The following is a 17,527-nucleotide window of genomic DNA, read 5'->3' on the forward strand; positions in this document are numbered from 1 at the left end:
TAAAATAAAAGTATTTTTGGCATAAACATTATTAAGATTATTTGTGCAAAAATCCTCTCTTTATGGTAATATTTGCTCCATTATCAACCATTATTCTAATCACTTTATGTAGAAGACAAAAAATGACATTTTATTAGAAAAAATCATTTTCTCTTTCAAAAATGTGTTAGTAAGCTTCTTCTATTAAATTTATAAAAAAATTTCACAATCTCTCTTTAATCTGCTATTTATATGCGTCTAATGACCCAATGTGGCGTAATGATTATCAAGTCTGACAACGGAAACTTTTAATTATGTACGCTCTTTTTTTTACATAAATTAAAAGGGCCGGGATAGCCTGGTTGGTCGGGGGCTGGGCCCATGTCCGAGAAGTCGTGGGTTCGAACCCCGCCGGCCGAAAACTCCCCGTGCAGTAAATGGTGACTGATGCACGTTAAATCTGTCGAGCTGCAAAGTTCTCCATGTTCCCATAACAAATCAGTACCTCTGGGGGTACTGGATTAGAAATCGATCGTTCTCTGATTCAGGTCAAAATTACGATCTGTGGATGAATGAGTGGATGCATGAATGGGTCCACCCTATAAAACGGGCTGTGACGTGTGTGAAGCTGAAGACGAATTCTTGGCCATAGGAAGACGCCACTGAAGAAAAAAAGCGAGAAACGCACACTCTGCTTTAAATTTTCTCGGTTTCACCAAGCAGGCATTAGAAACAACAACAACATAAATCAAAGAAGAAACAAATTTTCGCTGTAAAATTTTGGAAACTTCAGGACACATCTGCTAGACACCGTCCATTATAAATCTATACCTTAATAAAACTTAATATTAAATGTGTTGTTATATATCTATAATTTATTATGACTGTAAGCGTGCGTACATCCGAAGCTATGCGAGAAAACGGTGACATTTAGCGATACAACTTTAAACATGTCAACAAACATGTCATTCTGCTGACATAAAGTGTGACAGGAATTTACAAAGTACTTTGGTCAGATTGGTCAGAACAGTCTTTCCTTTTTAGTTGGATCAAAGATTTTTTAGACCTGTAAAAAGGGCTACGTGCCTCAAGCATCATCTAAACACGGCGTGCTGTGTCTTGGACTTACGAGGAAGGACATAACGTAGATTCCTTGACTGTTATCGACTTTTTAGATGTCAACTACCTTATGGAACTTATCTGACTTTTGTCAGAAGACAACTGGAAACAACAACACATTAAAGATTAAAGTCGATGTGGAAGCGCATTAGTGCTTCGAAACTCGATATCCGAATTTGCGATTAGAATTTTTTGCATGGCAGAAAATATGGCATCTCAAGTTTAATAAAATTCATGAAAAGCTGAAACTGTCGAAACAAAATGAATTGTTTCCGAGGAAATGGACGAAAAAAAACGATTGGTCGTTTCAAACTAAACAGTGTAGGGCGATAAAAGCATGGGTGAGAAAAGTTCTCTTTGCAGGTTCGTTGATTTGAAAACTGAGCAAATAAAGATATAGAGCTTCTTTCTGAACTTATTTTATCTCTTTTTAACTATAACTTTTATGTTTGATTTATTAAAGTAACGGTAAGTAAATGCAATTTCTTAAATATGAAGGATATATGATTTTTTTATTTATTTTATAAAATTGATTTTTCTGATTTCCTGATATTTCTTAATCAGGAAATTGTGTAAATTAAATGCATTAATTAATTTAAATACACTATTAAACTACAGTAAATAAAACAGGGATCAAATTTCAAATATTAGGGGATATTTAATATTTTATATAAAATAAATTAGGTAGAAAAACTAAAAGTTCAAAAATCAGATTACGAGGAGAGACAATATTGTCTGTATATCATATTACCTCTGTCTATGATATAGAGTCTGTATATTTACTATATGATATAGAATAGGGTGTAGAGTCTGTATATCATATTATCTCCTCCGATTTACGTAATACTAAGTTCTGATTTTTAATCCATTGTATGAGATTATTTAAAGAAGGGCTGCAAGACAGTTTATGCATTAATTAAACTCATGTGTTCAGAACAATGCTGCCTAAGGCAGCAGGGTTAATGCTAAGCCAAAAAGCGGAGCGTTCGTGACGGTGAAACAAAAGTCAAAGAATGAAAAGTCAAAGAATGTTGAAGTCAAAGAATGAATAATCGCAAAACGATGCGAGGTGAATCATGCACAATTTGCCGAAGGCAGAAGTATCGTAGTTTGCCAGAGTGGATCAATTGACTATTCCAGTGCTTGAATAATACCGAATTTACTTGCATTAAATTTCAACATGCAAAGTACGGCAGAAAAACCCGGACAAACAACTTTAATATAACTTACTAGGAGGCTCCGCCCTCTGCTCGCTAACGCTCGCCAACCCCCGAGAATTGCTACGCAATCCTATGTGGCTCACGCCGTGAACCATGGCTCGCTGCGCTTGTTCGCCAATGAACACAATGTTCTAGCACAAAGACATAGTGTATTATCATCAAAGACATAGTATTTTATCATCAAAGACATAGTATTGTACTTATGTAGAAGAATTCTATCAATGCTCCTATTGGCTTTTAAAAAAGTATATTAGCTATTTAGATTGTACATGGTGAAAAAATCAAAACATTAGCTAAATGAGAAACATATTAGCAAAATAAATTATCAAATATTGCAGTTACTCACCTAAATTCAACTAAATGTGTATAATAAATTTGTTAATGCTAGAAATTCTGAAAGTTTTAGAAAAAAATTTCATTATTTAAAAATTTAAACTTTAAATCCTAACTTTTCCTTGTGAGATAATAACCCTCAAAAAGTCTTTCATTTTCAAGAACACAAAAATTGGTTTTATCGTCAAATGAAATATTTTTTGGTGATCAGCATTATTGAAATCAATTTCTATATTAATTAACATTTGTGATAAAGTACATAACATTTTAGAACAAAATAAGGATGTTTTACATACAATAAATTAAAATGCATGTCTGTTAGCATTACCCGAGAAATACCACGTGGAGGTCGCCATGCTGCATTTCTAATCGGAGAGTTTTGATTTTGGCAGTTCCCCTTACCTACTGCCAATAGAAGTTTCAATTAAATTTTTTCCAAAAAACATTTTTTTCTGCAAAGCTCTAAGAAATTAACACTAAGCATTTAGAATTTCTTTGAAAACACAATTATAGATTTGGCATCTTGGAGCAATTACTGAAAGGCTGTCAAATGACTTAACTCTTGACAGACTTCTAAACTGATTTTCTCAAAAGTCTGACCTTGTGACTTATTTATAGTCGTGGAGAAGGCCAGCCTAACTAATTCCTAATTGAGCTTAAATTAAATATTATCATGTTTTTAGGGCATGAATCTGAATTAAACAACCTGATAATGCTCACTCTGGTTATTGTTTCCTTTTTTAAAAGCGCTATATGTTGAGCCACCTCATGTGACGTTTGCCATGTGACATTTTTAGCAGCAATCATTGGTCGATTTTCTAAAGTTGCCATTCGGGGAGTTGTAATGAGGCTTTCTTTTGGTGCCGTGTAAGAGAAATATATATATAGATGATATTTTATATTATAAGCGGCATTGAACAGCCGACCCAATTCTGTGTTTAAGACAATAATGCGTAAGTCAACTCCGTAACCTTAGAATTTTAAACACAATTCAGAAGACAAGGGAACTACTGGATTAAGCACAGGACAAACTAGCCTTCGTGAGGAACTTGTTTAATGGAAGTGACCCGTATTTGCGTTACATGGAAGGGAAAATCATGAAATCCTCGAACATTTAGCGTGACGGCAAGGGATTCAAACCCATAATCCGTTTACCACTGAGGATTTTTTGTATTAATTATTAAAAATAAATGCGTTAGCAAACTATTAAAAATAATAATAGGACCAGACTTTTACTAATAATTGTTTCAAAGTGACTGTCTTTTCAACAATGCTGAGGCTTATTGGAATAATCAGCAATAGACTGTAAATCGTCTACCTTTAATTTATCTGATTCCTGCCGAGCTGATTGTTAAGTACAATGATTGTATACAGAGCAAACGAATGATTTCACACAGTCACACCTTGCTTAAACAAGTCTAAAATAGCAGATTTTTTCCTAGACATTCTAAAAAACCAGAAAACTACACGTAAGCTAATGGATATATTATAAAATATTTCATAGTAAAAGTGATAGACAAAAAGAAACGAATGCACTATTTTAGAAGAAATAAGTAAACTTCTAGGATGCAATAACTTTGCTAAATTTTCTTTTTCTTCTTTTTTTTGCCGCGCGTTGTATAATAAATAGGGAGGCAAAGCGGGGAGTTAATGAAGGTCGACATTATGGTCATTGAAGTGTGATAGGAAATTGTAATTCAAACAATAAAGAATAAAGTGGTCCCAATATCTAAGCATTAAATTTAAAATTTCATAGGAAATGCAATACTATAAATCCTAGGTCCTTTCTCTTTTTTCTTCTTGTTTTTTTAAAAAATTGTTTTATTATTAATTCTACTAAAATTAAGTTGATATCGTATGTTACAGATTAATTAAAAAAAATGTTTGTTGCGAAATCTAATCTGCACTTGAGAGGGAAAAAGAGACAAATCTTTAAAAAAATTACGAACAAATTATCATAACGTATAAAAATAAAATAAAAACTCGTTTCTTATTATTATTTGCTTATTTTTTGAGCTAAAAAATAAAACACAAAATGGTTTTTGTATTGACGAAGAATATAAATAATTGAATAATAATAATAATATAAAAAAGTAATTAAATATTTTTTACCTGTAAAGTATACTTTACATTTAACTGTATTTACATTTATTTATTCTTTTCAAGTTATTACGTTTATGATTTTGATTATTTAAGGTAAAGTTTAAAACTAAAAGCTTCTTATAAAGTAATCCGTTAATATCACCTTTTTACGCACCATTTTACGATAAACATATTTGAAAAGGTATCTAATTTATTAACCATTATATTCAACAATAAATAAGTTATATTTTTTCGTAATAATCTCGAGTTAAATATGAGTCCAATCAACATACACAATTTAAATATTGATTACAAAATTGTAAAATGTTATTAGGAATTTACATTTCGCGTTATTACTTACTAATTCCCTCCGCGAAAAACATTTAACGAGTTTTCATAGTTTTCAAAATAAAATAGAATCATTAGTAATTGAGCAAAGTGATTAGCTTTAAATTTTATTCAAATAACAAAATCTTTGGAAGGAAATCTGAGTTAATACAATAAACAATTAGGGGTTTATTGGACTGAAAAATTTAAAATTTTGATGCATCCATCGTTCAGAAATAAAAACTATTGTGTAGTTATTGTGAAGTTTTGTAAGTGAAGTCCCCGAATATACTCAATAAAAATATGCATTTTTAATTTTACTAGCCTTAAGATTCTGCATGTTTTTGAGCTTGATCTTATTAAATAAATTATGTCAAAGGTAATAAACAAATGACTGATAATGTAAAAATATCTTAATTCAATATTCAATAGGATCAATTAACTAACTTAGATCTGACATGTACTATTTTTTCTCAATCAAAAATTTTTAAGATTCAAATAAATATTTTTTAAAATAAAAACCAAGTTTAAAATTACATTAAATAACATACCATTATTTTCAAACCAACAGAACTTCTTATCTTTATCTAGCTCTGATTTCACTCTTATTGAAATATCATCTTTAACGCTTTTGTCATTTATTCTATGAGTGGACTTGACACATAAAAATCAAAATACTTCTGTTTCGCTTCGACCGAAGTTGTTCTGACAACGTTAAATTCTTTTGGCTCCATACGAATTACTAAGGCATGCAGGTCAATACGTGGACAAACAATAGGGTAATCTCAATTCATTGATAAGATCTAGCATAAAAGTTCTAGAACATTCAAGAAAAAAAAATAAACACAGACCATCTTCTCAGACCCATTGAATTGTATACAATTGCCTCATATAATATAACACAATTATGAAGGTCTGCTTAAGGAAGGGGCTACCAGGGCTGAAGTAGTCCTAGGCTTCGTACTACAGAAGGGCTCTCGCAGAGTCTCAGATGAAAAGTGATGATTAAAAGAAAGCTGTCACTAACAAAATAAAACTAAAAAAACCTTTTTGAAAACTACAACCCTTAATTTGGTATTTTTTGATAAAGAAAAAAAATCTTGCATTTGAAGTAAATTTTTATTTATTTATTTATTTTATTTCTGAAAATAAATTTTTTTGGGGAAAAAAACGGAAAGAGGAAAATGTACAGATCACAGTGTTTGCTCCTATGCTATAGTGGAAGGAAAACAATGGTAGAAACAAAGCTTTGTTTGCAAATTATTATGAAATTTTAATTGCATTAGAAAAAATGTTTATCACATAGTCCTTAATGAGAGCTTAAGGTTCAAAACAGTTTACTTAAACAAAATTGCAATCAATTAAGAGAAAGGCTTTATAATTTGATCTTATTTAAAATGGTTTCTCTTACGTTGTAAAAATTATGAAAGTTCTTATTTTAATAACATGTATCATTTTACAAATTTGAAAAGCATGCAGACAAATAACTTTAACAGCAATATTTTGGTTTATATTTTTCAGATAAGCATACTGTTTATATAATTTCCATGTTTTATATGTTAAAGAAAATTTCACTATTACTAAATAACAAAAAACACTCTTTTTTTAAAAAATTTCAGTTTTGTATTCTTTTTCGAAATTTCCATTATACTTATTACAAAATATTACATTTTATTAGTTTGAAAATTATAGTAGTAACTATTAAGGGGACCAGTTCAGATAAATTTTTGTCAAGTTTTAATTTTTAATCAATTATGTTATCGTCTTCTTAAACAACATTTCACCATTTTGTGTGCAAATTTTCCAACCTAATCTATAAAAATCAATTATTTTTTGAGTGAATTATCTGGAGATTTCATTTTGCCACCTTCCAAACCTTTAAATACACTGGTTATCATAAATTAAGGAAAAATCACAAAAATAGCGATAACTCTTTCAAAAGTAAGCCAAACCGTGCAAAATTTGCATATGTTGTCCACTAAGAGTAGCTGAGTAAAATTGCAATATGCAAATTAGTGGCGCTGCACTCGGCTTACGTCATCTGCCTGGAGCATAAAAGTCCAAGTTTGAGAGAAAGCACACAAATTTTACTGTGATTGCGACATTGAAAATCTGAGATAGCCAATTCGTAATAGTGACCTCTAGGCATCATTTGCCTGAAGAACTACGATGGAGAGCCATCGGGAGACTAGAGGCAGGGCAGAGTCAATCAGAAGTGGCCAGATGGCTAAATGTGAGTCCATCTGTGGTTCATAGACTTTGGAGGCAATTTCAAACCACAGATTCGGCATCTAGGAGGTTCAGTCAAGGACGGCCAACTGTTACGACCAGTGCCGATGACCGATATTTGACATTAAGTGCACGCAGGAATAGAACCGCTACTCCGACACATCTTAGATCCTCTCTTGCTGCAGCCACCGGAAGGTTGGTGTCAACGTCAACTGTGCGCAGAAGGCTCCACGAAGGTGGTCTGTATGCGAGACGACCAGCCATTTGCGTGCCGCTCACATCACGCCATAGGAGAGACCGTTTGCAGTGGGCCCGACAACATGTCCACTGGACGTCAGATCAATGGAGGCCTGTTCTCTTTACGGATGAGTCCAGGTTTAGTCTAGAAAGTGACAGTAGACGTTATTTGATATGGAGAGAACCTGGGACCCGTTATCATCCATCAAACATCCGTGAAAGAGATGCATACGGAAGAGGCAGTGTCTGTGTTTGGGGAGGCATATCCTTAGGAGGGCGCACATACCTCCATGTCTTTCCAAGGGGAACCGTGAATGCTCAGGTTTATCGAGACAACATCCTTGATGCTTATGTGCGCCCATATGCCGGGGCAATTGGTGATTGCTTCCTGTTACAGGACGATAATGCAAGACCACACAGAGCTCGCATTGTTGATGATTATCTTCAACAGGAAACAATTACTCGCATGGAGTGGCCAGCTCGATCCCCGGACTTGAATCCTATCGAGCACGTTTGGGATGCTCTAGGGAGGCGTGTATCTGCCATCAATCCGCCCCCTCAGACCCTTGCCACGCTTGCAACTGCTTTACAAGAGCAATGGCTCTCACTTCCTATTGAACTGATAGACCGCATAATTGAAAGCATCACACATCGCTGTTTGTGCTGTATTGCTTCTAGAGGCAATCATATTCCATATTAAAGGTACTTTTTCTATTGCAAACCGATACTTCCAATTTGTTTATTTTATACATGTGCTAATTTCTATACTACTATTAATGTCTGATAATTTCTTTTTATGTTGTTTAATACCTTACTATGTGTTGTATATTGTGGGTAAGTTTCATAAAATTCCATGTGTAATTTCTTGAGTTATCGCGATTTTTGTGAATTTTCCTTAATTTATGATAACCAGTGTATTTTGCATCTATAAAAATGTTTTAGATATCACAATAAAACCAAAACTTGACTGCTCAATATCAGGTGAGTATGGTGGGTGAGGCAATGCCTTCCACCATGATTCATCTGTTTTTTTACTGCATTCGGCACTCCTGGTAGTTACCCTAAGAAAAAAATATATTATCGAAACTACCAGAATACAGTAAAATTTACCTTGTCTCTGGCTCTATGGGAACGCCAAAAATCACGGTAATTCTTATAGAACTGTTTTCGTAATGACTTTTGGTAAAACTAACAATAAAATATGGTTTATTACTATGCCGTTTGGAAATAAATGGGGTGAAATTTAGTTGTTTGAGATGGCGCAAAAACTTTCAGTTTGCTAACCTCTATTTTATTTAGTAAACATTTCTTAAATCATCGATGATTTGTTTTTATGCTTATATAATCTCATCTAACATCCAAAAGTACTTTATTGTTGCTGTTGTTGTTAATTTACGTCACACTAGAGCTGCACAATGGGCTATTGGCGACGGTCTGGGAAACATCCCGGAGGATGATCCGAAGACATACCATCACAATTTTGATTCTCTGCGGAGGGGATGGCACCCCCCGCTTCGGTAGCCCGACGACCTGCGCGCGAAGTTTAACGAGGACCAATACCGCACACCCTCGGTCCCTACGCAGACTGATCCAAGTGGTCACTCACCCGCACACTGACCGTAGCCAGTGATGCTTGACTTCGGTGATCTGCTGGGAACCGTGTGTTAACGATCAGTCTTCTGCGGAACAACAATACTTTAAAACTATAAAATAAATGTGTATTTGTAAATATAAAAATGTCAAGACAAGGAAAAACTAAATCAGAAGCTTAACTGTTCCAACATCCTGAAATGGAAGCGTAGAGGTAGCGGGTTTGAGACCCACCGCAACCATGGAAGTAATTATTTATTTATATTTTTTAATTATATTAATTATTTATTGTTACACAGATATATGCAGGTTTGCATTCTCATTACAAAGTTTGGCTTATAAGTACTTGTCAAGTCGAAATACAAAAGCAAAAGATAGAGAAAGAGATCAGAACCATATATCCACGGGTATGGAAGGATTCGAACTCGTTACCTACAAGCTACATTGGATACATTTTTGTAATGTCTTTATCTAACTAAAAATATATTGGAAAAAGATTTAGTTGAATCATAAAAGTGTAGTAGTTTGTTCAACTTGTATCTACTAAAAATATAATTTGAAATTATTTATTGATATGCAATATTTCAGATGAATCACTATTTTATTTTCAGATTTAATAATGTGTTGAAGGAAAATTTACCATTTTCAATTCATGAAAAAAAAAATTTCTTAAAGAATTAAAATGTTTGAACAGAACACAATCAGCATTTATTAAATAAACAAGTTAGCTCTTTATTAAATATAGATCTGCACAACTTTTATTATGGATGATAATTTCATTTGCACTTAATTTTATGAGGTTAAATGTTTGGTAATTAAAGATGCAAAAGAAACTGCATTCCATACACTAATATTTTAATTAATCAGAAATGACCGATAGGATTAACGGTAAAGGTAGCTTGCGAAACGATACGCGTTCTGACTTGTTTATTTCTCATTTTCACTAAAACGGATTATCTCTATAATGGATTTAAAACGTTATGGCTTTAACACCAATATTTTAAAAAAATGTTTCTTTTTTTAAATGATAATAGCATTCAACTGATTACTTACTAATCATGGGTAGAAATCACTAACATTCTGATGGCTGAAATTGTAAAATTACCATAGTTATATTTCTCAAAAATTTATTTTTTATTTATGTAATTGCAGCATAATGTTATTAAAATAATAAAAATTATGTTGTAAAATGATAAAAATTATGTAAAATGTTATTAAAATAATGAAACACGCAGCACTGATGAGACACGAGCTAAAAATGACACAAGCTACACGTGCTGCTTTGTTGACGCATGAGCCAATGTTGAACTTCAACTTCTGCGCGTGGCTGTTCGATTGCAAATGGCTAGTTGTTATTCGTGTTTGGATCGTTTCGTAACACGTGTCGTTTCAGTGTGGGGCCTGCCTAAATGTGGACATGGCTAATTTGATACTCTTATTTTGCTTTCACTTCAACCAATGATAGTCTAATCGCATATCTAATTGATGTTAGTTCAAAGTGCAAATATATATTTTTTTATTTCGAACCAAGTAGTAAGGAATGAAATAAATCAAAAATATGAACTGAAAAAACTGATCAAATGAAAAAATAATAGTTTGACAACCATTTTAATCTTTTTACCCAGTTTGAGAATGTTTCATGCTGGTACTTATACGTAACAATGGGTGCGAAAGGGCTATTTTTATAAAATCATCTTTTTACAGAGATTTTTATGATGATATATTTAAATCAGAATCTAAAATAATTCCTATTTTTTATTTTTATTTATAACTAGCTGAGTGCCTCCGTTCTTCGTATGGGGTGGAAAAAAAAACGCATCAATAAATCTGTACTGAGCAACACTACAAAATCCTGCGCAAAATTTTCAGATAAATACAGACGCAGATAATGAAGTTAAAATGATTACAATATTCTTATCTAATATTATTTGTTAACTTTCTCGGTTGCTCAACATTATTAGATTAAGCAAAGCTGATTTTCAGTAGTTCATCCCATCAAAATAAAGGCTAACTGTATTCAGTATTATCTGCCAAAATGCTGTTGCTCAAGGCTTCTCGTGATATTTAAAATTTGCCATAGTTAAAAAAATTTAAAATTTAATTAAAAGTTGCCATAGTTACTATATAATAAATCCATTATAAAAAGTACAGTATTGCTGTAGTTGTAATCGCCACTCTAAAATGCGTTGTACCTATATAAGAGTATATTTGGTGTCTATCAAAATTTACTCTATTACCGTAGTACTTAAATTTGGTGTCCATAACCAAAATTAAGCATCATTGGTGTCAATAATAGTATGTCGACGGTACCACGGCTTTTTACGGTACCCAGTAACGAATAAGTACATTTTGTCCATTAATTTTTCTTCTTAGCTTATAGCATATTTTAATGTCATTTAATTTTAATAATCGAAATTAATTAAACATCATTGACATTGCGGCGTAACTACCACTAAGATTATTAAACATCAATTCACTGGTATATAAGACAGGCTAACTTGATTGAATCACCAGAGGTACCTGTTGATAGATGAAGGTAGGCATTGTCTAATCATCTTTACCCCACATTGGTGACTTGCGGACGTGATATGATCACGCCCACTTCGATGGATGGTCCACATTAAATAGTTGACTTGCTAATTGTGGCTGCGTCATCGTCCTCCTGACGCTGTTGTTTCTCAGTCTCATTTACACACAACTGGTTTCTGTACTGCTTGTCTACGATACTGGTCTCTGTCCGCCACAAAGTCTGAGGCAGTCTGGTGCTATGGAAACAAGAAGAGAGCATTTTAGGGAGGGTGGCTTCGATGAAGAGGTCTCCTTTTCTTTCGCCTTCGATGATAGCTTGTATGGGGAGTATACCAGATTGGCTGACTCAGCCACCAGTAGGAGACTTATTTAATCTGATTCAAGATCTTTTTTAAGATTCGCATGAATATTTCTTTCTTACTTAAAATAACTCTCTCGATTCAATCAGTTGTTATTTTTTAAATACAAAGGAAAAAAAGTGAACAAATTCTGACATTAAGGGTAGTACAGGTTTTATTAATATTACTTTTTAATTTTACGATATTTATTATGAATGTTCATTGATTGTTAGATGGTTTAATTTCTAAACTTGCAAATTTTTTAAAGCAGTTAATTTCTTTTATTACTTGAATTTTCTGGAAAAAGTGAAGAGCTTAAACTTAATAACTCTGATTTTAAAAGGAGATAAAACTTTTGCAGAAAATAAAAATAGTTCACGTTATCTGTGCCGGAGAAATATTAAATATCTTTGTTTTGATTATTAATTTTTAAATATTTTATTTATTTATTTTTTTGAAACTGAAAGCAAGTGACCGCAACTAGGATGAAATCTAAAACTATCAACGATGATTTTTATCAGCACCCATCAAACCATCTGAAATTATCTGAAGTTTTTCTTGCTTAAATTACGTTTTCTTATTCATATTTTATTGTAACCTGTACAGTTTTTTTTCACTACTTATTAAAAACAGTTTTTATTAGCAAATTTATTTTTTCTTAATAACCAATTTACTATGTATGATAAATTTATAGATGAGTTATTTATTAATAAAACATTGAGCTGCTTTAAACAATTTTATACAATTTCCATACATATTCCATACATACATATAAATTTTTTAAATTTTTTTTCTAAAACAGAAGCTTTTGAAAAAGAGAAAAGATTAAAAAAAAAGGAATCACACCCTCTAAACGATGTTTCAGGCGCGAATGCTCATTTCTCTTAACTCTAGGGCTAATACAATAGATCGAAGAAAGAAGTCTCCTTTTCTCCCACCGAAACCAGTCTTAAAGAGGGACCCCGCACCCCTACTTGAAATAATCATACCTCGTTACCATAGTCCCCGCCACCCCTCCAGACGAATGGCGGACAGAGTACCTATCGTAGACAAACAGTACGCACTCGACCGCTAATAGCAACACAGGAGAAATCACCCACACAATCATGATCTTAATACAGCTCTCATGGCTATAGCTCAAAATCCGGTGGCATTAATCCAGCTCTCCCGATCTTTCACAAACACAGCAACAAGTGGTGTCCGTTTATCGAATTCTCTCCCTGATAAAATTCTGGTGGAGGAGTATGTTTTAGTACATAGCTAATAGTACTTCAATTAGTAATTTGCCAATTAATTATCCTTGGTATCAATAATAATATTGTTGTTTTTTTATGCTTATTTCTCAGAGAATTAGTTCCATTTTCTCAACAATTTTGTGTTTCAGTACGAAACTTTTGTTTTTATTTCAATTACCGTCGATGTTAAATTGTTTAGTTTTGTAAAATCATGATTTTAAAGCATAACTATATACAAACTAAACACATGGTTCCAGATAAACATAGAAAAATTAATTTGGTGATCTGGTTTGCTTATGCTGCCACGATCACGTTGATCACTCTGATAACCTGGCTTAACAAATAAAATATGAAGTAAGTATAACTAGAGCTCCTGAATTAGAGCTTATAGAGTAGCCTTAAGTAGGACAGGAATCACAATAAACAGCTTTTTTGATTAGATTTAGAAGATACAAGTTATCTTTAAAATATTTGAAAAAACTGATCATTACAAGGTTATTTTAAAGCACTGACATCTACTAAGTCAGTGAGAAAATTTCATTTTTTAAATGTCTTTGATTTTAAAATATAATTTTAAAAATCAAAAATCGGGTTTCCTAATTCGTTTATAATTTTACTTATTTGAATTCATTTTTAATCTCGTATTTTTAGAACTTATGGTATATCTGCAATTCGGTGCATAGACACACAGACAGACACACACAAATTCTGCATTTTATTTTATGGATAACCAACGTACCTCGTTATAGTAGGATAAACCTGAATATGTACTATCTAATAGATAGCTTAGTGTGAAACGGACTCGCACGATTTTCGCGCACGATTTAAAATGATCCGTATAATTTATAAATAAAGTATATTATAATTTTATATGCTGGCTTCGTTTCTAATTCACATTTCTATTTAATTTTTACTTTGCTTCGGATAAATTGACAGGGCCTCAAAAATTTTCATCTCGGGCCGCGAGTTTGACACCCCTGCCCTACACTGATGTTTTTTTAAGATCAAGAGCCACTGCTCTGTTTATACACGGAATTCTTTTCACTATCTCCCCCCCCCCTCACGCTTCTCCAGCATGTACAGAATTGCTGGAACCCCGACCGATAATTGTCAACAGTACCTCTCTGCATCAAAACGTTCTTTAAAGATAAAAAAAAGAAAAAAGAAATCCATTCTAACTGTCTTCAATGTAAAGCCTAATAATCAATTCTTTCTTTTTTGCCTTTCTTTAAGTTTTTGTTTCAGAAAACCCCGCCAAAATTTGACTTCCAATGTTGGCGCTAAAATAAGGCGATATTTTGCTAAGCTAATGCTCTCACCAGCAACGTTTTTCCGATATCGAGCTCATTTTCTAAATTTTCCCTTTCTTTCATTTTCTAAATTTTCTAAGTCCGTTTGTATTATGGAATCGTCCTGTCCCTAGTCGCTCGTGTAGAACATCATACTACTGAGCCCAAGTATTTTTCGAATTTAATGTGATAAATAAGTAATCTATTATAATTTATGTGAGAAGCATCATTTGTGCTAATATACCGTTTCATTGAGTGTTTTCATGAAATCATATTTGTCAAGTGCTAACCCTTATGAAAAAATCGAGGTATAAACGAGGTATATTTTAAAGGTATAAAGGAGGTTGTTATTTAAATACGTCGTTAGGTGGAAAAGGTACCTCAGGTTTCAACCTCAGGTGTCTAATTTTATGCTTGTAGAGGTATATATTTATCAACCTGTGGTGTGTCGTTTTACACTTCAGGTTATTATAAATCAACCTCAGGTGTATTTTTTTCTACCTCAGGCAATTATTTTTCAACCTCAGGTATCTAAATTTATGCTTGTAGAGGTATATATTTTTCAACATATGGTGTGTCATTTTACACTTCAGGTTATTATAAATCAACCTCAGGTGTATTTTGTTCTACCTCAAGTAATTATTTTTCAACCTCAGGTATCTAATTTTAGCTTGTAGAGGTATATATTTTTCAACCTAAGGTTCAACCATTTTACACTTCTGGTTGTTATAAATCAACGTGAAGTATATTTTCAACAAGGTTATTTTTTATTAACGTCATGTGTTCCATGTTCAACCTTAAGTTATACTTTCATAACCTCAAGTATATATTTTTGTATTTTTCGAAGTATTAATTTATCAACCAAAGATGCGACATTTTACACTTCAAGCTTATGTAGTTCAACCTAAAGCTGTTTTTTAGTACTTACGAAGGTGAGGTGTTATACGAACCACATAATTTATTAATTTTTAATCTCACTATATAAAAAATATAATATTTTTAAGGATATTATATATATTATATGAAGAATAATGTATATCATTGCATTTTTCACTAGCAGAGATCTTCATTTATCAACCTGAAGTTTTTAATATTAAACCTTCAGCAGTAATTGCTTCTTTTGTTAAGCTATAAAAGAAAGTTTCAAGTGCAAAATTCTTCTATAAATTTAATAGATTGAATTAAATCATCTTAAAATAACACTTATCCAAATTCTACAGTTAGTAAAAATTATTTATGAATATATTTTTAGAAGATAGTTGTCTAAGGTGCTTGGATTTTTAAAGCTATAAAACTACAAATGTAAATAGTCAGCTGAAATTCAAATTACTTTTATTTAAAACTAAAATTTAATTTTTTCTTTTTACAAACCAACAAAATTATTTTAAATACTGTTTCCCACTACCTGTTGAAACTTGTAATTATTAGAACCTAAAAATTTGAATTAATAAGAAAGTCATATTTACAATAATAGTGGCAGGTTTTAAAATATTAAAATATTAGAAATGTTTTTTTTTATGATTTAAATTAACTGGATGAAATTAATATTCTTTTTTAGATAAATAGTATTACTCTTCTGCCATTTCTATTCAATCCTCGTAGCAAAAAAGCATGACAGGTACCACAGCCGCAAAATAAAATACACTGAAGAAAGTACTACCATTAACAACATTTACGGAAATTCAAATATATAATTCCAAAAACGGCTATGCCTAGGGCCTACGAAAGGTATAATCCGGCTCTGAGAGTATTGCTTATATTTCTGTGTAATATTGAGTAATAATCAACATTTTTGTATGTTTCAATCGTTTTATCATCTAATTAAATAATGCAAGAAGAATAAACCAAAAAAAGAATAGTTTAACTTAAAAAAATAGAAATTTAAAAACACATGTTTTTCAGCTCTTTTCAAAATGTGTCGGGTAGGCCCGCCCAGTTACAAAAATTATGTTTTTTTACTGTTTTTTCAGGTGTAAATAAAAATGACTAATGTATTGACAATAAATAAACCTCATTTATCATTTTTATCACAAAATTCAACCGATTTTTCTTAATTTCATGACTACTGTATTCAGCATATTTTCAAAACTATTGTTTACCATGTTACCAGCTGCATAAATACTTGAAACTTTGAAAATAATCTTTTTTTAATATAAAAATTAATGTTCGATGGCCCATTGACATGAAAAAATATTCTATACATTTGAAATTGACAGTGGGCGGGGGGACCCGACACTCCCCTATTGGTCATTCAAAAGAAAGAATATTTTGTATTTGGTGAGAGTGCTTTGTCAAGAAATACGTTGCTACGTTATCATAAATTCAACTTCCAAGTTTTCAGAAACTGTGGGAACATTTCCCAAAAGTGATAAGGATCCCAAGCCGGATATTCAGGATAAATAATTCATTAAAGGAGTTTATAGTTGTTGAGGGGTTGATTAAAATTTTTTCTCTAGGTGGAGATAGCTATGAAGAAGCTGCAAGCTAACTTACAAGTAGCTTTGGGTGAGAGGAGCTATGGATTCCAGTTTATGTGAGGGATCTGCTTTCTCTTGTCCTTCAAAAAGATTGCCATCAAATGAAATCGTTGAGAGGGCACTATGATTAGTGAGAGACTAAATTGTGTACGTTGGAGACCTTAGGCATGGCCAGAGATAAATATGCATCCATGCCGTTAGTCATGATCATGAGAAAAATAGAATCGGTAAAAGTGCCAATAGTGTATATTTTTTAAAATAAAATGTTTTATACTGTCAATAGTTTTATCGTGAATAATATTCAATGATGATTTAAGACATTTTTGTAGACTTTTGATTATCTATATAATTTTAAAATAGATTATTTCTAAATGTAGAAACACATTAAGTTAATTACATTCACGAATTCTATTGAATTTAGTCTAGATAATTGACCAAGAATTGAAATGTTTTGTGAGTTTATGTTTTTGTTCATGAAATCAAATAGTCAATTCATAAAACTCATCGTATAAGCCATTTTTGTCCTGCAGTGGACTGATCGTT

The 17,527-nt window shown here is 32.1% G+C and overlaps 1 protein-coding gene across 2 annotated transcripts in view; it reads right to left on the reverse strand.

The window, feature by feature from the left end:
* LOC107451578 (dual serine/threonine and tyrosine protein kinase) overlaps window positions 1-10,191 on the reverse strand; it is a 74,150-nt gene extending 63,959 nt beyond the window's left edge. The window contains exon 1 of one of the 2 annotated variants that reach the window (XM_087167933.1): window positions 10,170-10,191. In XM_087167933.1, coding sequence (XP_087024059.1) covers window positions 10,170-10,176 — 7 coding nt within the window. In that variant the 5' untranslated portion in view covers window positions 10,177-10,191. Of the gene's footprint in view, window positions 1-5,611; window positions 6,042-10,169 lie in introns of those variants that run through there. The other variant, XM_016067725.5, reaches the window with a different exon arrangement.
* Window positions 10,192-17,527: the final 7,336 nt, after the last annotated feature.

The sequence above is a fragment of the Parasteatoda tepidariorum genome, chromosome 7 (assembly GCF_982258835.1).
Source record: "Parasteatoda tepidariorum strain Cologne lab strain chromosome 7, Ptep-v5.0, whole genome shotgun sequence".
Taxonomy (NCBI): Eukaryota; Metazoa; Arthropoda; class Arachnida; order Araneae; family Theridiidae; genus Parasteatoda; species Parasteatoda tepidariorum.